Source organism: Lissotriton helveticus, chromosome 3_1, assembly GCF_964261635.1.
Source record: "Lissotriton helveticus chromosome 3_1, aLisHel1.1, whole genome shotgun sequence".
Classification (NCBI taxonomy): domain Eukaryota; kingdom Metazoa; phylum Chordata; class Amphibia; order Caudata; family Salamandridae; genus Lissotriton; species Lissotriton helveticus.
In genome coordinates, this window is record NC_136061.1 from 437,339,177 (window position 1) to 437,364,353 (window position 25,177).

General features: G+C 45.0%; 1 protein-coding gene across 1 annotated transcript; it reads right to left on the reverse strand.

The window, feature by feature from the left end:
• Positions 1-23,198: 23,198 nt before the first annotated feature.
• CMKLR2 (chemerin chemokine-like receptor 2) lies at positions 23,199-24,639 on the reverse strand. Its single transcript, XM_078683632.1, has one exon. It carries the CDS (start codon positions 24,618-24,620, stop codon positions 23,544-23,546), a length of 1,077 nt encoding a protein of 358 aa, XP_078539758.1. The 5' UTR covers positions 24,621-24,639; the 3' UTR covers positions 23,199-23,543.
• Between the last annotated feature and the right edge of the window lie 538 nt (positions 24,640-25,177).

Below are 25,177 nucleotides of genomic sequence, written 5' to 3' on the forward strand. Positions count from 1 at the left end.
CCTATAAAACCTATATAGGATCTGCACGTTTAGACAACATACACTGTAGGATTGGTGTCAGACTGATTCTAGACACCCCCACCAGGTATGTTAGCCTGTATACCAGCTAGCTGACAGTGCCATTAGAAACTCCTCTTATCAGGAATAGAATAGTTCTTGGCAAATTTCGAACATGACAACCCTGATCCCTCAGGACCGTGGAAACAGTGTACTACTTTTTGCTCAGTCACTCGTGCTCACGTAGTCTCAGAGAGATACACAGAATAAACGGTATGGACATTTTTCAATTAATATTTATTGAACAGTCATTATTCTAGTGTAAAACAGGTGTGCTGAAACAACCATTAGACAGTAACAGATATAAATGATTAGAAGCACTAAGAAAGCAAAAGTATGGATGATTTCTACCATTTTGCTATAACCATGAATACAGGCAAGTATATAAAATACATGACAATAAAATACGTACTCCTACGATGCTACCCTAACTAGATGTACCTAAGTGTACCTGGCATGTATGTAGGTGTTAAGCCAGGCATCCCTCTAGGATAAAGTCAACCCCATTACCTGAAGTGAGAGACTGTGGGATCCTGTCTTGGTCTCGAGTTGGACACCCCGCTAGGGATGTTAGACAACTGTGAGCTGAAGTATCTGCATGCATGAACCTCAGCGTCTCGCGTCAGTGTGTTGGCAGGGAATTCCAGATCTCCTTTTCTTGTCTCAGCAAGATGTGATGTTTATACACCCAAAGGTCTCCCCGGGTGTTCTACCTTGCTGTGCCACTTGTCGGATGACGTCGGGAATGAACTTAATACATAGTTATTATACAGGAGATGGTAGCCGTGCTGAGTTTCCAAGAACCTCAAGCATAATGTATGTGGCTTTTACCAGGGAAAGTCCTGCGTTCTGTGTGAAGTGTCATATCTAGGTAAAAGGTCAGTTGCCAAAAACCGTTATGTGTGTAATGTAGGGGAGAGTATAGGTGAAAGGTTACGATGTTACCTGAACCTATATTGGGCCACCTATATAGAATATAACAGGACACTGCATCGCCGAAGTCTGCAACACACCGTCCCTGATTCTGATGCATTCCTGGTCCTGCGCGGCTCAGCGCCATGGCAACACCTACAGTCCAGTGGTTCGACATCGACACTTCAGATCTGACGCACGGCACACTTGGCATTGATGCATCAACAACGTTGACTGACTTCAGAAATGACACATTGCCTTCCACAGTGAAACAGTGAAACATCCCCTCTGGTTTTAAACGCATTGTCCCTAAGCATTGATGCATCAAGGGTACTGTCAATGGGTCTGCATGACTCCTGTACGCGGCCTGCGCGTCATCGCAGTCAGTCTGAACATTTGGATTTGCCCCAGTCAAGCGTGACCAGTTGGAGCTATTGATTTCTAAGCACTGCATTTTGATTTAATCTTTCAAAATTCATATCTTAACTTGTGAATGTTAGATTTTTCCTTCTTTGGTCCTTTTTACCCATATAAATATTGGCTATTTTTCTAATCTTGTTTGGAGTACTTTTGTGTGTTATTTTCACTGTTTTACTGTGTGTGTGAGCACAAATGCTTTACACATTGCCGCTTTAGTTTAGCTTGACTGCTCTGTGCCAAGTGACCAGAGGGTAAGCACAGGTAATCATTTAGTGTGTACTAGGATTGTGGTTCCTGTTTGGACAGGGTGCATATCTCTGCCAACCAGAAACCCAATTTCTAACAGTTGGCTTCTATGTGCTGTGGGTAGGGGGAAGTTTTGTGGAATCCATGTATTCTCCTCTTTCGCTTCCTGTGGGGTAGCGGTTTTGATTAGTTGCGCTTAGTGCACTTTGTTTATGCATAGCCTTTGGTTGTGGCCGCACCTATGCTTCTTCTCGTTGGGCTTCTCTGCAAGTGGGAGATCGTGTTCTGTTGGAGATACTCCCCACACTTTCTTCTGGGCTGATTGGCAATATGTTCTCCCATGTGGTTCTTGCTATGGGTTGTTCCCTGTTTGTGTGGGGTGGTGGGACCTTCCAGTTTGTGGCTGTTTTTGCCCTCTAAACAAACAAAAATGTATGTGGAGGGTCAAGGGGAATATTTCACGACCTGTCTACTCACTCCCCTTCTGTCAAGATGCAAAAACACTCACAACACAGAGTAGACCAGGTCTAGGGATGGTTCCCTAGACCTGGTCTACTCTGTTGTGTGTGTTCTTGTGTTTTTGCCCTCTACAGTTTTATGAGAGTTTAGACTATGGGGTGCAAACCTAAGCTCCATTGTTTAATTTTTCTATTTCTGTTCCTGCTCGTAGAGCCTACGGGTTACTGCTCACCAACCAAGCTTCTTTGTAAATCTGCTCCCAATTTTGAGTTGCCTTGCATCTGAAGACTGGCTGGTGCCTTACCCTTTGGGAGGTGTGTTGCCTTGGTTTGGTTGTGAGGACTGGGTGTTGGCTGTGTATGCCTTGTATCCCTCCTTGTTCCCTGAATGCTTGAGACTCTGTGCGCCTGCTTTAGGGGTTCAGAAATTGTGTCCATTGTGTATTAAGTCCTTTTTTTTACTTATTTCACCATACGCCATTGCCCTTTGAAGGATATTTGGTTTGAAGACTTTCATATTCTTGCTTGCCATTACTTTTTAGGTCGAGCCTTAGCGCAGCGCGCATGCGCTGCTCTAAGGAGAGGGCCTATTGGAGCTGACCATCACTCTTCACACGCTTGTGCTTGTGGCTGTTTTTCCCGCAATATTTGGATTGGCCTTTGCGTGCGTCTTTAAAAATAGACAGCACACAATTGGGTAAAACCGGGCGCATCTCCAGCCTTTCCCAGCCAAGGTAACTGCCCATGGCTTAAGGCTTGCGTTTATGCACACTTTTCAATTTGGAAACAGATTGCATGCTGCTTGCTCTCGCGCGCACCACTCGCGGGCTTGTTATTCTTTTAGTGGGAGACAAAAATGCAGCTCGTCTCCTTTCCTCTGATGCCTGGCTGCTGCACCTTAAAAGCTCATCCAGAGACCCTGCCATTGCGCAACACCCAGCAGCTCTCGGAAAATGATGAGTGCTGCCAAAGGCAGTAGGTCTGGCTTACTAATAACAGTGCCAGAAATATTAGCTTTGATAGTACTTATTTATCATTCACATGAATCCAAGGGTTCACTTTTCTTCTATTCGCTAAAATGTTGCCACGTTTAAGTGTGACGTCAACAACAGAGCCCTCCGTTTTAGCAGCGTACGCTGGTTAAAGTGGAGTTGGAGTGGAGTTGGTACCATTGTGTGAGCATGAAGACATGCGCACATCTTTATGGAGCAGCGTATCTGCTTGAAATGAGGTTACTTCTTGAAAGCGGGACCAGGAGCTTGTGAAACGCCAGAGAGGTATCCAGCCCGACTCTCAGGAACGCAGGAATCTGGACAAACCTGAATTTTTTGTTAAATAAATATAAGCAGTTGCTACAAAACTGATACAATTTTTTTTTAAATCAGTTGCTACAAGTTCGTTGCTTTTTGATTGCCTGGTTTACCTCGCTGGTGGTTTCGTTCTACCTGATCAATGCATAACATAAAAGCATTTCTCTCCTTATATTTTTCCATTCCCCAGCTTTCCCTAAGAACAGCAGTTGCCAGTTGGATTGTGCCCTCTCAGAAATGTAGAACAACTTAACCTACATTTTGTTGTTTGACCTAGCAAAAAAGATTAACAGGTCTGCAAGTAAGGACAGTAGAATCGAGAGAAAGATTATGTATATGCATGCTTCACCTCTGTGTGCGCCAGCATTCTGGCTAAACGTATTTTCTTAGCGATCACCTCAGCTGTTAACAAGACCACGGCATTTTCCACGTTTAGCAATTTGAAAATAAAATGCAGACACTGCTTAGTAATTTTATTTTCTTCAGTGGGGTTCTTTGTCTGCAGCAGTCTAGTATGTCTTCTTTGCCAGTGATATGTCTTGTTCCGGTTTCCGACACATACTAAAAATTAACTTGTAAACCACTTTTATTCCAACTACACAGGGCCTTATACATGTTTAACCATGCAACAGTTCATGTTGTTGCACCAAGGATATTTTGCTGCATAACTAAATACTTATAAGATCCCAAAAGCGAGACCTATTGGCTATGCCATTGCTTGTTTCTCATGTGTTGAGCTCCCTTGAGATTGCCTTAATTTTAATTCTATGACGCTGTCTGGCTGTGGGTTAGCCCTTAGGTTCTAGTGAATTGTGCCATCTATGATCAACTTCTATACTACTCCTCCAGTGTACTTTGGATTGGGCTTCATATGCCTTTTGTGGTGGTCCTTCTTCTTTTCAGTCTGGGGCCTTGCTTAGTTTTTTCTGCAGGAAGTGTCTTCCCTTGGTGGTCTTGTCTGGTTACCCTGAGTGGGACTTATTGACGTCATTAAGGGGTCGACAGTGGTCGCAGTTGCAATCCCTGGCTTGTCCCTTGTGACCACTCACATCTCACATTATTCGCAATTAGTGTATTACAAAATTGAGTGCATTTAGCTGGAATGTGACATTCCCTTGCAGGTGAGGTAAGCAAAATGGGCTTTAAATGTATGTAGTGTGCGTGCTTGCAATTGAAAGTGTATTTATGTGAGAGAGAGAGAGTTTGTATGTATGAATGTGTGTTTGCATAAGTGTGTGTGAGTGACAGTGAAGGTCAAAGGGTGTGTGATGTCACTTCAGCTATCCCTAGAATTTTGGTGAATTGACGTCCATGTGACGCTCCATGATCCCACAAGGTAGCTTGAGGAGTTGTATGGACACTGATACCAATTGGGCATGGTGCTTAGGAAAGAGCGCCCTGAGAGGGTGTTTTCTTTAGTTGGTGTTCTTCTTCTTTTGATGCCTCACATCTATTTTGGTATGGGAGGGGTTGGTTTTACACCCCCCTGTCCCAGTTGTTCAGGCTTGATTTGCTCTGGGTATGCTGTGCTCTGTCTGCATTGGGTTTGGGGCACATTTAACCTGCTCAAAGCTGGAAATGTTTGGTACCTTGAGACAGGTTCTATGATCTTTCTGAACCCCCAGTTCCTTTTATGGGAGGTCTTATGTTTGACTGGACTTTCCTTTGCATGTGTGTGTTCTCCAGGTACTGGAATGCTTGTTTGCTGGGTGGCATGATGCTCTATCAGCCTCTGGGATTCCATAGCAAGTTGGGACATGACATTTGGGCTGGGTTGGCTTGTAGTGCCTTCTTGAGCGCTTTCCCTTACATGTATGATACATTTGGTGGAGCCTCCCTTTGTAGTGGGATCAAGATGTAATTTGTAGGAGGCTGTCTTCCTGGATTCTCCCTTTTCCTCTGTGCCTGGCCTCGGTTTGTCTGTTCTTGTTTTGCCCCTCTTTTTGTGTAAGACTTTGAGCTTTCATCAGTGTTCCCTCTGGTGTAGATGTTATTTTGGTTGCCCAGTCCTCTGGTAATGCGATGACTTTTGACGTTCTTGTTTGGATATCCTGACCCAACCCCTGCTCTTCCTGGTTTGGGGATTGGCAGTGGTGTGTCTCCTATACTAATTATTGTACTTGGGCTGGAGTACATCTGCTCCCCACTTGATGTGTGCTATTTTATGCAGCCAGCATTGTTTGATTGTAGGTGCTGGCTCTGTATATGCTATACCAAAGTAAGGTATAGTGTGCACAGAGTCCAGTGGATACCCAGAGTTATAGCAGAGGATAAAGTAGATAATACCTTAGTCTCAAGTTGGTGTTAGCTTGGCTGAGCAGTAGGCTTATCTGAGGGCAATGTTAAGCATTTATTGTACACACTCAGGCAAGAAATGATAGCACACACTCAAAGTCTGAATCCAGACCAATTGTTTGTATAAAAAGGTGTTACTATGGTATTTTATTCTAGAACCAAGAATCACTTAGTGCAGGTACTTTTGACAGTGTGGTAAAAGTAGCAATACTTTTCAATGTTTTCTAAATGCGGTTATATATTGTACAGTTCAAAGAATGTTTCTGTAAATGTCAACCAAGCACAGTTATATGCTTTGTCAGTGATAAAGTCAGACAGTACAATGTAATAGACACACTTTCAATGCAATCCTTTGGTGGAAAACAATGTTAAACAGTTTGCAGGTTAGTACTCTACTTACTTCCCCAGGCTTTGGAGGTTTAGGATAACACAGGGAAAGGCTCAAGACCAGGTAGGTACTGCACCACCAGCAGCACTGGGGCAGCCTGGTCCTGAGGTCTGAAGAAAATTACATATTTATATGTATTTGTGCCCCCACGCGCTACCCTCTCACCATCTGCCATGTTGAATAAAAACCCCTGCATTACTTCACATTCAGAGGCCTTATTTCTCTGTCACCAGGCCCCTCCATGCCAGACCCTGAAAAAGGCACATGTTACATTTCTCTGAAGCACATTAGATATATTTTGCCGAGCAGTCACGGAGAAGAGGCCCAGCCCGGGGTGTCTTAACAGTGTCAAACAAGGGTCGACCTGATAAAGCTGCATTCCGGACCTGAGCAGGAGGCGAGCAGAAGCCCCTCTGCAGAGATAAGGCCCAGTTTTGCTGTCGGCTCTCAGAGATAAGTGGGGCCCATGTCAAGGGAAACCTCCAAGACAGTTACACAAGGGGTGGACAGGAAGGGCCAAACCAACTTGCTAGTATGAAGCAGCAACACTTCTACAGATGAGAGCAATCTGCATGCTGCCCCGAGCTGGAGATCAGACCAGACATGCTAGTCACTCTGACACCCAGGGCCCTCCCTGACCAACAGAAAGGAAACAGCCCTCGTGTAAAAGTCTGATAAAGTTACGCAAACAGGCAGTGCGAGTTTTTGCTGACCTTGCTGCCCCCTCTATGCACCCACCCACCTATGACTCATTACAGTGAACGCCTACATGCTCATATCTTTTTCTTTCCTTCTGCTTGGAGGGCTCCTCCCTATGTATGCAAAGAATGTATAAATATTGTACTCTGTGAATAAAGCTCAGAACTCTCCTGAACCTGCTTGGTGAAAGGAGCTCTCCCTTAACTCGAGTTAATGCAATAAAGCCCATTGACTCTAACACCACGGACTCTGCTCCTCATTTATATTTGATCCTTTTTGCATCTATAGAAATTATGATAGTGTAAATAATTTATTTACCACATTTCCTGGCGCCCGACAGGGACGCATCCCCTTCCCCACGCGCCGGCGATGTAGGTCCGGCCCCTGCCCCCTTCTACAGCCTAGACGGACTTCAAGTGTACACGCCAGCGGGACTTCCCGCCAACTCCCACAGGCCCACGGAGGAGGCGGACTGCGACCAGACATCCACGCGAGGCGGTGAGGAAGATTGCGGAGCGTCCTGACCCAGAGCCCAACCCATGTGAGAGCCGAGTCCGAGGTCTTCAGAGGTCCGCCATTCCTGCGCAAGCGTCAAACGTCCGATGACCAGGTCTTCAAGTTCTGCTTCCCGGTGAGTACCACTGAGAACGCATAAAGACGGGTTCATTTAATGAACACGGTAAAGACGTGTCTCCTTCACGAGACCGGTATGGTTGTACTGTATTTCAGTACATAAGTATATGTTGTATATGTTTTGAGTTTGAAATTGTTTTAGTTAGGTTCCAGCATGCCGTTGTTTTCAAAATTGCGTAAAATAGGCACTAAAAAGGGAATATTAGAAGAGGCAGTTAATGTCCTGCCAAGAGATACCCCCGGCCATTTTATGTATAACAAACATGGCATAGGCGCCGTTTTATACCTTGATCTCTGGGTAGATTATACAAAGGATTTAGAGGCAATGTATAGATGGCCTGTTACGGGAACATGGGATGCAGAATGTATCATGAGAGTAGAAGAGGAACTATGGAAAAGGAAATCAAGGCCTTCTCAAAAAGAAGCCATTGACTTATGGCGCAAAGAAGCGAATAGGAGAGCCCAGAAAGAACTCAACAAAGCTGAGAAAGGTAGACAGATGTCAGAACAGGCTAAAGAAAAGAAGTTACAAGATGAGGGTGAACAGGTCAGATCAGAACAGATGGATAGGGAGAGAAACGCTCTTGTTACTGGTATCTACCCTGTACTCTCAGAGGAGATCAAGGAGGAAGTTCCCCAAGATGTACCCCTTAAAATTAAACCATCGGCACCAGAGGTGTTCCTTTCCGCCTACCTAGCAGAGCCACCCCCAGCCTACTTAGACGCACCATTTCCCCCGCTCCCACCAGAGGCCGTGCCCCAGCCAGTCCAGAACCAACAACAGGCTTCCGGGGGTGCGGAAGGGGGGGGATAAGGAAATAAAGGATGACGTCGAACTCCCTAGATGTATATATGATTTACAGCCAGGTATTACTGGTCCAATGCGCGCCATATCAATACGAGTAAGGCAAGCCATCGCAGAGCTAGATGGACTGCCTGATATGAATACACATTTAAATGCCTTGTATGAGTTCATCAGAACAGGACGGAACCATGAATGTGTAGCTCAAGCTATGGAAAATAGAAAAGTGAAAGCTAAGAACAACATCCTCCGTTTTATTATCAACTGTCTGATCAGGGAACTTGATGTGGGTGATAGGGACGTGGAGGCTAGTTTAATAGAGTGGAGCGACAACATCAATGACGGTAAACATGATAAGGCAGCGCAGACAGAAGCAATGACGAACAAGATTAAAAAGAAAATACTAGCAGTACGCAACGTCGAGAAGGAAGGCAGGGATAGTGTGTCAGAGGAAGGGGATAACAACGAGCCGGCAGACAAAATGAATTTTCTGGGCATAGCACGGCACTGTAATGGCGCCAAACACCATCGACCTCAGAAAACAAGGGTTAACCAGGAAACACACATCTCTCCTGAGGATTTGTTTCAAACAACTGAAAAGGCCCTAGACCATTGGATGGACGACGAGCCACCCCTCACGCCACATGAGAGGGAGTTGGCTCGGTCGGCCACCCAGTGGGTGTCCCAACATCATGTATATAATCCCGACATAGTGGCCCAGATGTTCCTGAGCCTCCCACCACTCGAACAACGCCTGGCCAGCATCTATATGGTCCAACACTTGATCACGTTGTATGAGAGCCAATATCACCACCCTGGCAAATTATATGAAATACTGGAAAAGGTAATACTAGATAGATGGATGAAACAGGGCCCAGAACTGATTAACACCATTTTAGACTTGCGTCTCCAATATGAACAATTCCTGTCCGCCTCAATGACACCCGATCCTCGCCCCAGAGGACAGTACCCTCTGCGGGAGGTCCACCCCATAAGAAAACAAGATGGCTCTGTCCAGCGGGTATATGTCTATACCCCTCTCACCAAGCTAGAAATACTGGAAATGAAGAAGTTGTTACCTTCCCATGATAAAGACCCGGGGGGGTTTCACAGAGAAATAAAAGATATACTCCGTATAGGAGACTATACTTACCCTGATATCCTAAGGTTACTAAAGGTCTTGTTACCAGCAGGCATTTACGAGAAACTTAAAGAGAAAGACTGGGATGTGGGAGATAAAACTTTGAAATGGGCAGAGTTGCAAGCTGAAGATGCAGGTAGGGCCCTGGGGGATGGCCTTGGTGAAAAAATTAAGGAGCTCCCCCGAACTCCTTATACAAATTTTACCAAGACTATTGACGACCAAAAAGGAAGACTGGGATGCAATTTCAGCATGTAAACAGAAACCAGAGGAAGACACAAGCGATTACTACACTAGGTTGGAGAAATGTTTCGCTGTCAACAGTGGTTTAAAACACAGTAGTGAGGCCTATCCCCACCTTTTTGTGACCAAACTGGTAGATTACGCCCTTCCTCAGATTAGGAATACGGTGCTGAAGGTTGAGAGTACTTGGCAAGCAAATAGCCCCTCACAAATGTTACAGATGTTGCAATACCACCAAAATAGAATAAGGGAAGAACAAGAACAAGAAAAGAAGCGCATGAAGGATACAAAAATGAAGGTGCTAGTTGCCCAAACAGTACCTGCAAACACGAACAAGAATGGTACTGCACCCACTAAAGGGACCTGCAATTATTGTAAACAACAGGGTCACTTTGTAAGGGAATGCCCCGTCCTAAAGCACAATATAGCCACAGGTAAAACAAAGGAACGGCCCTATACACCTAGACAGTACAACACTCAGCAGACACAAGCCCCCACCCCGCAGCAGGTCCAGACGCCCGCTGCCGCTGCACCTCAAATGTATCAGTACACGCAGTCAGACTACCCAGAATACCAATCTTTTTCATGAAACAGCCTCGAGAGGGAAGATCGCTTGCCCCTTATCCCAGTTCCTGTGGACCAAGAGGGTCCTTATGTACATGCTCGTTTGCTGGGGCAAGATAGAAAGTTTCTGATTGACACAGGGGCAAGCAGGACTACCATCAGTCATGACGAGGTCCCAGGGGCACCTCTCTCGGGCTCACAGAATATATCCCTGGGATTTTCTGGAAAGCCAATTGTCAACAAAGTATCAGAACCAGTCTCTTTAGGGGTGGGTCCACTGACACGCACCACAGACCTACTACTCACTAAAACATGTCCAGAAAATTTACTAGGTATAAAGACCCTAAAAGAACTGGGAGCAGTTATCTGTTGCTCACCAGAAGGAGTAAGACTGTTTTTGCGTGATTTCAAAGGGCATTTCACGGTTAGAGATTTTGATCCCAGACTTCAGGATGTCCCACAGTATCTATGGGCACAAGGTTCGACTGACGTAGGTTACATGGATATAACACCACACGAGGTCACTCTTAAGGAAGGAGTAGTCCTACCCTGAATACGACAGTACAGGATTCCACCTGAGGCTGAAACAGCCTTATTAAAAATAATTCAAGAACTCATTGAACAGGGGGTGGTGGTGGAGACAGACTCGAATGTGTGTAACTCCCCCGTCCTCCCTGTTCTTAAACGCACAGACCCTCAAGCACCCCCAGTTTACAGACTAGTAGTTGACCTTCGAGAACTGAACAAATGTGTGGTCCCACAATACCCAGTGGTCCCAGACATTTCCTCATTATTTACTGCCATTGATTCTGAGGACACATTTTTCACGGTCATTGACCTGAAGAATGCATTCTTCAGCATTCCAATACATCCTGACAGTCAATATCTTTTCGGATTCAGTTTAAAAGGACGCAGCTTCAAATTTACAAGAGCTCCCCAAGGTTTTACAGAAAGCCCCAGTGTTTACAGTCAGGCATTAAAGAGACAACTTGACAGTATAAGTATGCCTACCAACACAGCATTAATACAGTACGTGGATGACATTCTCATCACAGCAAGATCAGAACCTGACTGTGAAAAGGCTTCCCTCACGGTCCTTCACTTTCTGGCGGACAAGGGGCACAAGGTGTCCCCTTCGAAGTTACAGTTCTGTGAACAGCAAGTGGCTTACTTAGGGCACTTGCTGTCCAAGGAGGGTAGGCAGCTGACACAAGAACGAATTAAATTGATTTCCAACATTTCACAACCCAAAACACAGAAAGAGGTACGTGCATTCATTGGCCTTACTTCCTATTGCAGACAATGGATTCCCTAGTATGCCCACATAGTCAAGCCACTGATACAATTGACTACATTGGAGGCGGCCACCTCTAACATCCTCCCTTGGATATCAGAGCACACCCTAGCATTTGAGGAACTAAAACGGGCGTTATGTCAAGCGCCAGTTTTAGCCACTCCTGATTACAAGAAACACTTCACCCTGTTCGTGACAGAGCGGGTGGAACAGCACTATCTGTTCTCACACAAGACCAAGCAGGGAAACACAAGCCATGTGCTTATTTTTCTAGTACACTGGACCCTGTAGCACAGGCTCTGCCAGCATGCTTGAAATCTGTTGCGGCCACAGCTTTGGCCATAAGACAAAGTGACTCGATAGTGCTGGGATCCACACGCAGTGGAAGTTCTCCTGAATAGGACACAGACACAACACCTGACTGTAGCAAGATTGACAGGATACGAGCTGACACTATTTCAACCCCACATAGAGATTAAAAGATGTAACATACTCAACCCTGCCACTCTTTTACCCTCAAGCACAGATGACACCACACCCCATGACTGTGTGGAAGTAATAAATGTAGTGACGAAGCCAAGACAAGACTTGACAGATGTTGCACTCCCAGACCCTGACATAACGTTTTATGTAGATGGATCATGCATGAGAACAGGGGCAGGAGAATTAGTGGCAGCATACGCCGTAACTACTGACCATGAGATCATAGAGACACAAAGAATAGATATCCTGTCAGCACAAGCAGCAGAGCTCATTGCTTTAACGCAAGCCTGTAAACGAGCAAAACAGTTAAGGGTTAAAATCTACACTGATTCACAATATGCGTTTGGGGTAGTTCATGACTTTGGGGTACTATGGAGGGAGAGACGTTTTCTGACCTCACACGGGGCCAAGATACAGCATGGCCCTCTCATACAGGCCTTGTTAGAAGCAATACACCTACCTACAGCCATAGCGATCCTGAAATGCAAAGCACACACCAAGGCCACAGATGTCATTTCCCAAGGTAATGACCTGGCAGACCGAACTGCTAAACAGACAGCTCAGACTCCAATTGACATAACAAACTCACAGGTATTACCACTGACAAGGACTATGACAGTCAGGGATCCCTCCAAAGATGTACAAGATATACAGACCCATGCCACTCCAGATGAAATAAAGAAATGGACTGAACAAGGAGGGGTCCAGACTGACCAGGGTTGGATGACTAAAAACAAAAAGACATGGTTCCTCCCAGATTCTATGGTACAGGTGATATTAGAGACAGCACATAGCCCGGCACACTTGGGAGAGAAGGGAATGTTGGAAGGCCTGCAGAATATCTGGTTTAACAAACACTTGCGAGCGGCAGCAAAACAGAAAGTGAAGACTTGCATGATTTGTTGCCAATTCAACCCTGGAAAAGGCATCTCAGTGGAACAGGGTGGATTTCATCTCCCTGATCACCCTTTTGAGGTTCTCCAAATTGATTATATCCAAATGGACAGATGTAGAGGTCACAAGTACGTCCTGGTAGTGGTGTGTGCCCTAACCAGATGGACAGAAGCTTACCCCGTCCCAGATTATACTGCAGTTACAACAGCCAAACAGTTAGTGAGGGAGTTCTTCCCGAGATACGGGTTGCCACGTGTCATTTACTCAGACAATGGCCAGCCCTTCTCCTCTGAGCTCATGAAACAGGCGTCCCTTCTGTTGGGATATACCTGGAAGTTCCATTGTGTAAGGCATCCCCAAGCAGCAGGTTTAGTAGAGAGACATAACCAGACCCTCAAAACAAAATTAGCTAAAATCTGTGCAGAAAAGGGCGTGGATTGGATGGTAGCCTTACCGGTTGCCCTCTTTTACATGCGCATGGTAGCTCATTCTAGAACCGGCCTATCCCCATATGAGGTTGTCTTTGGAAGACCGCCGAATATGTGGGGTACACCAATGCCTAAAAGAATAACTGATGTTGACAGTACTATGCTCACAGATTACCTGGCTTCCTTGATGTCTGCACTACTCTCTTGCCGTTCGCAGGTTGCCGCTGCCTTCCCTGACAACACCCAGGTCGAGGACCATGCCATAGCCCCAGGGGACTGGGTGCTAGTGAGGAACTTCGACCGGACGAGCCCTCTGGACCCCAGGTGGAAGGCACCAAAATTAGTCCTGCTGACGACGAGGACGGCCATCAAAGTCGAGGGAAGAAAGGGGTGCTGCATGCCAGTCACTGTAAAAAATACTTTGGGACTACCGGAACATTTGCTAAAAACAAAGACAGTACAGACTTTGAGCCCCCCTTTTTGGAAAAGACTCCCCAGCAAGAGTACACTTCCAAACTGAGATCTAGAAGGTCAGTCGACGTTTGATTGTCTAAGTCCACTCGGTGGTGAAGCAGTTGAACATGATGTCTGACTTGAATAAACTAGTGAACAGTAAAGAAAAAAGGACTAATATGAGAGAGAAATACTGCAAGCTATTACACAGCAGATGTATAGTGTCTCTGATTATTGTAATTTTTATGAGCATTGTGGTAATAAGTATTGGTTGGTTCTTACATGTTCTCTATCCACCTGCTGTCTCACAGAACGCCACCACAGTACACTCACATGTTGAGCTCCCAGTACACTTAGAGAACAGAAGAAATGAATTTAAGAACAATACTTTCATCACCCTTTTACAACAACATCAACTGGCCATAAACACATCCAACTGCTGGGTGTGCAGTCTTCTTCCCCACACAGTTGCCAAAGGCATGCCTTTCATCACTCTCCCTTTTTCTTATGAAGGCTCTTGTACTGGTTGGTGGGAAACAAACAAAGCTTCCTATATGGCCAACACGGACACAAAAGAGCAGTCTCAGCTCCGATATCACCTATACATTTTATGTTGGCGAGGTGAAAAGAACAGGGCATGTGGTACCCCACTAGAGCAGGAAGCCTATGCTGACCACGGTAACAGATCTAATAAGTTATATTATCAGTATATGGACAGGAGAAAAAGATCCGTTTCACCTGTTTTTGTGGCATCAACGAAAGCCCCTTTTTGTGTCCAAAGTAAAGGAAAGATACGTATGGGTGATAGCATCTGCAATCACACAGTAAATTTGAATGGAGCAAACAATACACGGCTTATAGCCGCACAGGGCACCTACTTCATATGTGGGGATAAAGGTTATACATGGCTCCCACAGGGCTGGTCCGGCACTTGTTACATTGCTTTTCTCCTTCCCCCCACCTACACTGCCCCTGCGGACTATCATGAAATTGAGCCTCTGACTGTCTATAACAGACGGCGAAGGGGGGTCATAGATACAGAAGATACAGCAGGGCAGGAGGCGGGAGACTTCTTTGCCGGAGTCATTCCATTTTGGGGTCCAATGGTAAACAGCAGGAACATCCGCCACCTCACACGAGTGGTGCAAAATACGATAGATGCAACGGCAGGTGCCCTCTCTAATCTCACAGCCGAGGTGGTCGCGGATAGACTCATGACCCTACAAAATCGCATTGTTTTAGACATCGTTCTGGCTGACCGTGGTGGTGTATGCAGATTGATCTCCACGAGTTGTTGTGTGTTTATTCCAAATAACGCACCTACGGTATACCAGGCCATTGCCAAGCTACACAAGATGTCAAGTCAGCTAGACATGGATAAAGGAGAATGGTCCTTAAGCAGCTGGTTGTGGGCATTAGTATCAACATGGGGATGGAAAGTGTTGACTGTAGTAGTATCAATACTGTTTATCATCTTCAGTTGTTGCCTCTGCATCCAATGCGGCCCGGCCATCTGCGGTCTGTGCGCCACTGCCTGCATTCCCCGTCCACATGTGCAGAGCAGAAAAAATGAAAAGATCATGTTGCAAGAACACATTAATGGCCTGATGAAAATAGAGGTGTATTAGAGGGGTGCGCTTGGGGACAAGGAGGGAATGAAGAAAATTACATATTTATATGTATTTGTGCCCCCACGCGCTACCCTCTCACCATCTGCCATGTTGAATAAAAACCCCTGCATTACTTCACATTCAGAGGCCTTATTTCTCTGTCACCAGGCCCCTCCATGCCAGACCCTGAAAAAGGCACATGTTACATTTCTCTGCAGCACATTAGATATTTTGCCGAGCAGTCACGGAGAAGAGGCCCAGCCCGGGGTGTCTTAACAGTGTCAAACAAGGGTCGACCTGATAAAGCTGCATTCCGGCCCTGAGCAGGAGGCGAGCAGAAGCCCCTCTGCAGAGATAAGGCCCAGTTTTGCTGTCGGCTCTCAGAGATAAGTGGGGCCATGTCAAGGGAAACCTCCAAGACAGTTACACAAGGGGTGGACAGGAAGGGCCAAACCAACTTGCTAGTATGAAGCAGCAACACTTCTACAGATGAGAGCAATCTGCATGCTGCCCCGAGCTGGAGATAAGACCAGACATGCTAGTCACTCTGACACCCAGGGCCCTCCCTGACCAACAGAAAGGAAACAGCCCTCGTGTAAAAGTCTGATAAAGTTACGCAAACAGGCAGTGCGAGTTTTTGCTGACCTTGCTGCCCCCTCTATGCACCCACCCACCTATGACTCATTACAGTGAACGCCTACATGCTCATATCTTTTTCTTTCCTTCTGCTTGGAGGGCTCCTCCCTATGTATGCAAAGAATGTATAAATATTGTACTCTGTGAATAAAGCTCAGAACTCTCCTGAACCTGCTTGGTGAAAGGAGCTCTCCCTTAACTCGAGTTAATGCAATAAAACCCATTGACTCTAACACCACGGACTCTGCTCCTCATTTATATTTGATCCTTTTTGCATCTATAGAAATTATGATAGTGTAAATAATTTATTTACCACAGGTCACTGAGCCCAATTTTATCCAATGGAGCTGGGGGGGAGGGGGATCCCTCAAAGAGGCACGGTTTGCAGGTAGGTACCCGTGGTCTTTGGGCAAATGCCTCAGGGCTTGAGGGCCACAAAGCAGCACCAAAGCTACACTACCAGCGGCACAGGGTCGGCCGGGTGCAGGGCGGAAATCAGCATCGGGCCCCCATGCTTTCCAATGGAGGTCATCGGTTTTGGAAAGAGGCTGCAGGTTTGGACCAGGAGGCTCAACGAAGGTGACCAATGGTGGGGCAGGTAAGTTAGATAGCTGGGGGACACCTGGGCGCCATCGGATGGGCTCCCCAAAGTCGACGGACAGAGGATGCAGGGGTGTATTTTAGTGGCAAATTTTCTCTGCTGTTTTCAGTTGTGGTCGGGATGGACCCTTCGAATAGAGGCTGCAGCTGTCGAGGGGGGGTCCTGGAGAGGTCAGCCTCCAATGCAGACGAGGTCAGGTTCACCAGGGAGACTTCACAGAATAGGTGAGTCAGTAGAACGTGGGCATCGGGTGCAGGGTGTGCAGGGGTCGCTGATCCACTTTGTATCCGGAGTCTTTGAAGCTGGAATTTCTTTGTTGGACAATCTGGGTCCAGGGGAGAAAATAGCCTTTATTTAAGTCAGCTCCGGACCCTGGAGAGGATCTGGCTGCAGGACACGCCAGTTTCTTCAAGCAGGATCGCGGGAGGAGGAGACAGACCGGTAGGGCTGGGGCAAAGGCAGTTGTCGTCTTCTTCTCCACTGCTGCACAGCTCTTCGGTCTTTCTATGTAGGTCATCATAATCTGAGGAACACCTTTCTGGGGAGCAATTAAATACTAAATTTAGGGGCATTACAGTCGTTGGAGGGCAGTAGCCAATGGCTTCTGTCCCTTAGGGTGATTACACCCTTCAAGTGCCCCATTCCTTTGGGGAGAGGGTCACATCCCAGATCCTAATGGACCTAATTCTCCAATACAACATGGAGAATTTTCACGAGAGGGGTTCACCTTAGCTCCCCAGGGGTGTGCCAGGCTTAGGTGGACACTCCTACTCTGCTGACTAGTTTCCCCCCTGTCCTGCCGCAAATAGTGGGGCTGAGACAAGGGGCGGGCATCTCCACTAGTTGGAGCTGCCCAAATCAGCATAACACAAGGTGAGAGCCTGGCTCTATTGGAAGTGGTATACAAGGCAGCATTAGAGACTGGAGAACTCCCTAATGCAAGAATCTATTTTAGTGTAATTCCTAAAACCAGATCTTAACCCCCTGCTCTTGTCCTCATATGGAACAATTACATTGCTATCGGTGGACTGCAAGCTTCTGGGTAAAATCCTAGCCGATCAAAATACCGGGATCCTTCTGGAATTGGTGCACCCGGAACAGTGTGGGTTTGTGCCTGGTAGGAACACCTCCCACAATATCCGTAGGCTGTTTCATGTCCAGGATCAGATGCAGAACGGATTTCCTAATGCAGCCTGCCTGATCCTGGATCTGGAGAAAGCATTTGATACCTTGGCGTGGACACAATTCCTCTGCCCATGCTGCCAGCTCCCCAACCCAGCACTCCAGAACATGTTCTGGAATTGCCCTACTTTACAACCCTATTGGGGTACAGCACATTACGAAAGATCACAGGGTTTACCGACATTGCCACTTGGGAAACAAGTGCACTAGGCGTAACCCAACGCCGGAAACACCGTAACTTGGAGACACAGTTTGCATCGCTGGCCCTCCTGTTGGCAAAGTGAGGCATTGTGATGCACTGGTGCGCATCCGCAGGGCCCCCACTGGCAGCCTGTACGGGAGCAGTAAATAAATAGGGTACAGCGGAGGAGGACGCAATAAGCTACGTGGAGGTCGCAACAAGATATGACGAGGTACGAGGAATTTACCGCTGCCGTATCCCCACAGAATGGGCCACACTTCTCCAGCGCTTCTGGCAACAGGTGACAGTAAACCCATCACCCACAACTCCACTAACCTTAACTGGGACCCCAAACCCGGAGCCCTTGACTGATGACACAAATGGATACCTGCTTCAGCAGGACCCACCTCCAACACTGCACACAAGGATTCCCAGCTCAACCCCGAAGGAAACAGATTCCCCCCCATAATATGACAAAAAGTACTGAACCCCCCACCGTAACCACCAAAGGCAGGCCAGCACACGCCCACCCCTACCCCAATCCCAATTATTGACGATGTCTAACATGAGCAAAAAGTGCACCACAAAAAGTAAGCAATCACACAGCAAATTATCAAATCCATGTCGAGTTGTTTCTTCAAATTATTCGTTTATTCAAAAAATTAAAACCGACCAAGTTGAAATGACCAGCTGACGCCTTTCGTCCAAACAAATGGACTTCTTCAGGGCATCAATGAAGCACTCCTAACATATAGCGTCAGGGTGTCCGTGATGGATGAAAAGCAAGGAAGTTGGCAAATCCCGTCCTCTTTAATTATGAGAGCGAAGAACGCTTCACGTAAGTTAAAAAAGCCAGAGCCAAGGTAAGTACAGGAAATAATATTTAATCAATCACACCAATGTAAGGTAGACCATAACATTTTTCACCCATCACGGACACCCTGACGCTGTATGTTAGGAGTGCCTCATTGATGCCCTGAAGAAGTCCATTTGTTTGGACGAAACGCATTGGCTCTTCATTTCAACTTGATCTGTTTTAATTTTTTGAATAAACTGAGAATTTGAATAAAACAACTCTGGACACAGATTTGATAATTTGCTGTGTGATTGCTTACTTTTTAGTGGTGCACCTTTTGCTCTTGTTAGACATTGTTAATTCCAGTATTGGATTGCCCCGTGACAGTGAGTGCGAAAACTATGTGCACACACAACCGTGGGTACTTCCCAATATATGTATAATAAATAGGGATATCAGGTCAGGTGCTAGTTCTTTGTAGGGTTCCACTGTCTAAGCTTGTATTCCCCAATTATTCACCCCTAGTTTAATTGCAACTTAGAAAGCAAATAACCATTCCCAACTACCCATCTTGATGACATCACATGCAAATCCATCTTCCCAGGGGCGTACCATACTTCTTTTCAGAACACTGCAACTCTTATTAAACAGTAACATTTTACTCTTGTCTACCTGTAACCTTTGTCAAAATCTCTCGAGTTATGAGTCAATATAACATATGTAACTCTATTATGACATTGATGCCGAATATAAATGTAAAATGGAAAACTTAATAAAAATGGTTAAAAAAACACACGGTGAGAGCCTTTGAGCCTCACCGCCAAGTGTTGCTGTTGAGGTAAGGAGGATGTGTGAATCATCTCCACCCAGAGCAGCCTTTGTTTTCTGACCTCCGAGAGCACAAAGGCTCTCACTCCACAAGGTTAGAAACCTGCTCTCACTCCACAAGGTTAGAAACCTGTCTGCTGGTGGCTGGCGGGCAGGAACCAGTCAGCCAATGCACTAGTAGTTGGTCTTTTTCAGGGAGCATCTCTAAGATAACCTCTGAGTACATTTTATAATAAATCCAAAACTGGAATCAGTGTGGGTTTATTATGCTGAGACATTTGATACCAAACTTCTCAGTATTCAGTAAAGCCATCCTGTAGCTGTGGAGTTCATGTTGACAAACTTCCAGCCATGCAACAGAAATCTGGCAAAAAGTGGGGGGATTACTGCAACAGAAACCCACTTTCTTACAGTGATGCTATGTACTCGAACTGTATACTTATCATTTTGGTAACGATGTAATATTTTGAAGATAAGTTTAGGAAACTCCACTTTGCATTCTCGCTCTGGTAGTTTTATCAACTTCCCAGAGACATACCAGTACAGCTGAGTGAGTGCTTCTCAAATAAGTTTCTCAGGCAGTTGTGTTTGTGAGATTTTGAGAACTTTATTCACAAAACTCTAAACAACATAAACATTAAAAGTACTCTTGAAAAAATAAGTCTGAATAGCAAACATATGATAAAAACCCATATACACTCTTATGCCTTTCTATATGAAAATATCTGTAAAACGCAAGCCGAAGCAAAGGGAACTCAAGCCCATTCCACGTGCAGTATAAATTGCGATTCTTTCATAAATTAAATGTAAAATATTGTTTTCAGACCTGGTATTGATTGTTAACCAGAGTTTTTGGCAGTTATGAATCTGACGTCAAGCTTAGCCCTAAATATAGATCTCAACTCAAATTAATCTGTTACCTTATAAAATGCATACCCTGGTTCATACCCTGGTTCACAACAATAGCTGTAAATGATGGCATTCATAGCTTGTTGCTATTAGCAGATATTTATGTCAGATCCATGTGTATATTATGCATGATGTAGAGAGCTGGCGTACTTAACTGTGAAGTGTTCACAAACATAGCTGTAGTGGTTGTATGTCACTACACTGTGTCACAGCATTGGGACTTAAAACATAGTGTGGCACAACATTGGAAGTATGCGCGTATATATGTACATTTCCCATATATATAGCCTTTCCCTCCTTACAGTCGGATTTCATTGCGCAGCTGTCACCAGACAATTAAGTGACAATCACTAGGAGAGGAGCACTAGCTCCACCCGCATGTTGGGAGCCAGGAGTATCTGTTTTGATTGGGTAGGAGTTGTGTACTTACACAAAAAAATCCTTGCCCTCCAGACAGCTGTAATCATTTTGTTTATTTATTCAGATGCCTGAGCTTTAACTTCCAGGGGCACACACATGCCACTGTAATGCTATTTATGTGTCTTACATAACTAGATTATTTATGGTGTTTTTATCTGGTAGCCGCCCATATGGCAGTAGGGCAGTCATTAATGTACATGGATCTTTAGGTCTGGTGCCTATTTTTGATGGTTCTTTATTTTTTTAAATTATTTCTATATATCATGTTCCTTATATACTATTTGTGTTTCCTTTTAATTTAAATATTCTTTAACACTACTACTTTCTTTCTATATTTTTCTCTTTTCATGGCCTAATCTATCTATCTATCTATCTATCTATCTATCTATCTATCTATCTATCTATACCTATTTATATTATCTATATCTATATATATATATATATATATATATATATTTATATAATATTTATGTACATACAATATAGATTGTGGTAGAGGAAGTTGTGAGCCGAAACACGTCCTGCTTTTGTGTTGTAATAAATGGATTAATTCACCCGCAAGTGCAGTATCTTCTTTTTCCTGGAAACAGAAGCGCGAGCTGTTATTGACCCGTGGACCCGCCGCCATGTTAAGCCGCACCCGTTCCTGAGTGCTGAATGCGCATTCCGGTGGATTGGAGCTTAAATATATATATATAAAAAAAATTATGTACATACAATATAATGTCCCTTGAAATGTAGTGACTCTTGTAGTAAATGTTCTAAATATGTATTTCTGATGTATGGAATCCGGATGTTGTGCAACTGCTGTAGAGGGACACCTGCATAGTACACACATATGCAAACAATAGGCATTTTTTGTGTTAAGGGGGAGAACACGTTAACATATTTACAAATTAGTGTCGTTATACATTTTACAGATCTTCCTATAGAAATAAATAAATGCCCCTACATTCTGCTCCTTGATACACATGTCCTGCATATCTTTCCCAGATTGCGGCATAGTACTGCACTCTGTAACACTATGTCAAGTTAAATCGGTATCAGACATTTTGTGAACACCCTCAAAGTTAATTGCTTGTGGATTGGCACCTAATGTGCATTGCAGCACACCTCTGCATATCCATGTGGAACCTAAGCGTGTTCACAGTTTGAAATCTGTACAATCATTGATGGGACCTGTGTGAATAATGTAAGGTAACCACACACTTGTCCTCTTTAGAAATGTTTGCATGAGTAAGCCACACTCACATATCGAAAAAGCTTTATGATTCGGACCCATAATTTAATTTTAAAGTCCGAGGGTCGCAATGTCCAGAGTATTCCTCCAACCTAGCAAGGACGAGGAACCAGGACTATCTATAAAAACAACCTTCTACCGCCAGGCACAAACGTCACCCTCAGCCCTAACTGGCTTAAGCAAGCTTTACATCTTCACAAAACCTAGTCTAGGCTACAGAATTTATTATAAAACCACGTGTTGCATACTCTGACTCTAGAGGCGCTATGTCTAAAACAAAAAACGTGTGATACCCAGTTGCGTATTGAGACCCTCACATCAGTAATTATGCAGGGGCTTGTGAACCAGGTCTTACTCATAGCCCTTTGCAGGCAATATTTTATTTGGCTACGCTTATGATGATTTACTTAATCTTCCTTTTTTCTTCCATATGAGGAGCCAATCGTCTTAGAACGTAAATATCTGATGCTCCAGTGTTACCACCTGGGGCAGAGCTGTGAACACTGCAGTGATCTACTGTAGGAGGGTAACATCTGCTGTATTCTGTTTTGCTTTTGGAAATTGGTTAAACCCAGGAGTATGCCAGGACCATAGCATCCATATTCATACTCCGCAATTACCTAATCGTATCTTTTAATCATACCCAGGGTACAGCGTAAATAAAAAGGATACTTTTGTGGTATACCCGGAGGTATTTTTGGTTAGCAAATTACTAATTGTATCCAGAGAAAAGTAGTAATATCTAAAAACTCCCCCGGGACAGCCCAACCAGAGGTTGAGTCTGCCCTGGTAGTAACACCTTACAAGAGTGGGACGGGGTGGCCTATGAGGAAGCATGGTACATTACATGAGTCTAATTCTTGGAATTGTGATCCTCAGTAGGAGACACAGTACAATTACTCTTTAGAATAATAATAAACAGAATATTCTGTACCGCTTCTGGTATTTCCCCCAAACGCTCTGGTGTCTAATAAAAGGAAGAGCCTGCCCCAACCCTTCCAGAAATGTGAAACAATAGCTAATTGCAAAAGAACCAAAGGTCCACGTCACAGTGTAAGCAAACAACAATGCACCAAAACTGCAGAGAAATATATTTTCTGTGGAAGTAAAAACCAACAGAAATGCAAGTGTGTAAAATATTAAGTTTTGGTGAATCCAATCAGCTAAATGGCACCGGCAAACTAGAAAATGCCGGTCCTGCATTGGCGCCAGTGCACCCGGACAGTGATGTCATCACTAAATAAAATGTACATTTTTCAACCAGACTAAATCCATTCAGTAGGACTTTCTCCCGTGTTGACTAATCAATCCACTGTTGATACACTTAAGGACTGAAATCAAACTTCCTGCCTGGTTGACATTCACAATCAGTAATTGAGATGACAAATTAGGTTGATTTAGGTGTGTTCATAGTCCTTTCTCACTGGGCAGTCTCACATAGATTTGCGTTGGCTTCTGAGTCTCTCAGGTGCTCGCTCATGGTACCAGACTGACTGATTTCCCGGAGTGTGTGCTTTAGCAGCTCAGCCACTGACGTCTTGAACTGTATCTTGAACATCTTGCTGATGAGGACGTAAAGGATAGGATTCAGGCAACTGTTGATGAATGCCAGGCTGGTGGCCAGCGGCATGCCTATCCGGACCAGTTGATGGAAATGGGCGCTGTGGTGGATGGCCAGCTCCAATATGTTGAATATGTGGTACGGTGTCCAGCAGATAAAGAAAGCTACCACAACAGCAAACACAGTCCAGAAAAACTTGCCCGATGTCAGAATTGCCCCCTTCTTCACCTTGATGGCCATGGATGCGTAGCAAAGGATCATGGTCACCAAGGGAAAGACGTAACCAATGAGAAGCCGTGTCCAGCTCAGGATCGTGTGGGTCCTGATCACAATGTCTCTGTCATGGTGGAAATTGTTATAGCACACAATGCCATTATTACCTCTGGAAGCCGTGTCCCTGAAATACAAGGCAGGGCCAGCATTCACCGCTGAGAAGAGCCAGACGGCACTGCTGAGAAAGAGCGAGTTCTTTAGAGTTCTATGCTTCTGAGCGAAGTTGGGGTAGACAAGTTGGACCAAGCGATCTAGGCTGATCACAGTCAGGAAGAAGATGCTGGCAAACATGTTTAACAAGGCCACAAACGAGTTGACTTTGCAAAGCAGTTTGCCAAAACACCAGTGGAAGTCAAGTGCCACATACGTAATGTGGAGGGGCAAGAAGAGCACAAATATTAGATCTGCAATGGCAAGGTTGAGGAACCAGAGCGTGCTGACCGTTTTCTCCCACTTGAACCCAGTAAACCAGATGACTAGGGCATTGCCTGGCACACCCAGAATGAAAGCAACACTGTACAATACAATGGAAACTAGATGCAGCGCATGAGGCGAGGGGGTGTTTTGAGGCTCTTCCTCCCAATCATACTCGTAATCATAATAGTAGGACTCATTATCCAAGTCTGAGTAGGAGTGGTTCAGCATCCGTTCCAGTTCAGCCATTTTGATTTTCTTGTTTGAAAAACTGCAAGTGGAGAAAAAGACATGGCTTTAGAAAACACAAATCATTACCTTTACTTTACTGTCACTATTTTATAGGAAAAAGGCTTGAATCAAACGGAATTAAATCAAACCACAAGCAGGACAGTATTTTGAAAATTGAAAGACATTAATTTCCTACTTTATGCACACACAGACTGCGCACAACAGTGGACAATATAACAATCTTACTTTTCCTAATGAAGGCATCATCTCTATATTTTGTGTCTGGCTGACAGGGAATACCTCAGGTTCAGAAAAGACAATAACACAATGACATAAGAAATGTTATCAATCGCCTGTGACAGGAACAGTGGAAGAATTTTCCGCCACCAATCTACATCCCACCAATAAAGCAATGTGAAGTGTGGCCTTGACGGTGGTTGTTGATGCCCTCGGAATGACGGATGTTTGTGACTCTTAACTGTTGGTACCCTTCAGACCTTTCATTGGCCTTTGATTCCGTCAATCATGGGATTTCACGCTTCACCTCAGAGCGTACATAAGTTATTAGGAGAGGA

Excerpts from the sequence above, each read along its gene's own strand:
- CMKLR2 (XM_078683632.1), bottom strand. The coding sequence starts at position 24,620 with ATGGCTGAACTGGAACGGATGCTGAACCACTCCTACTCAGACTTGGAT.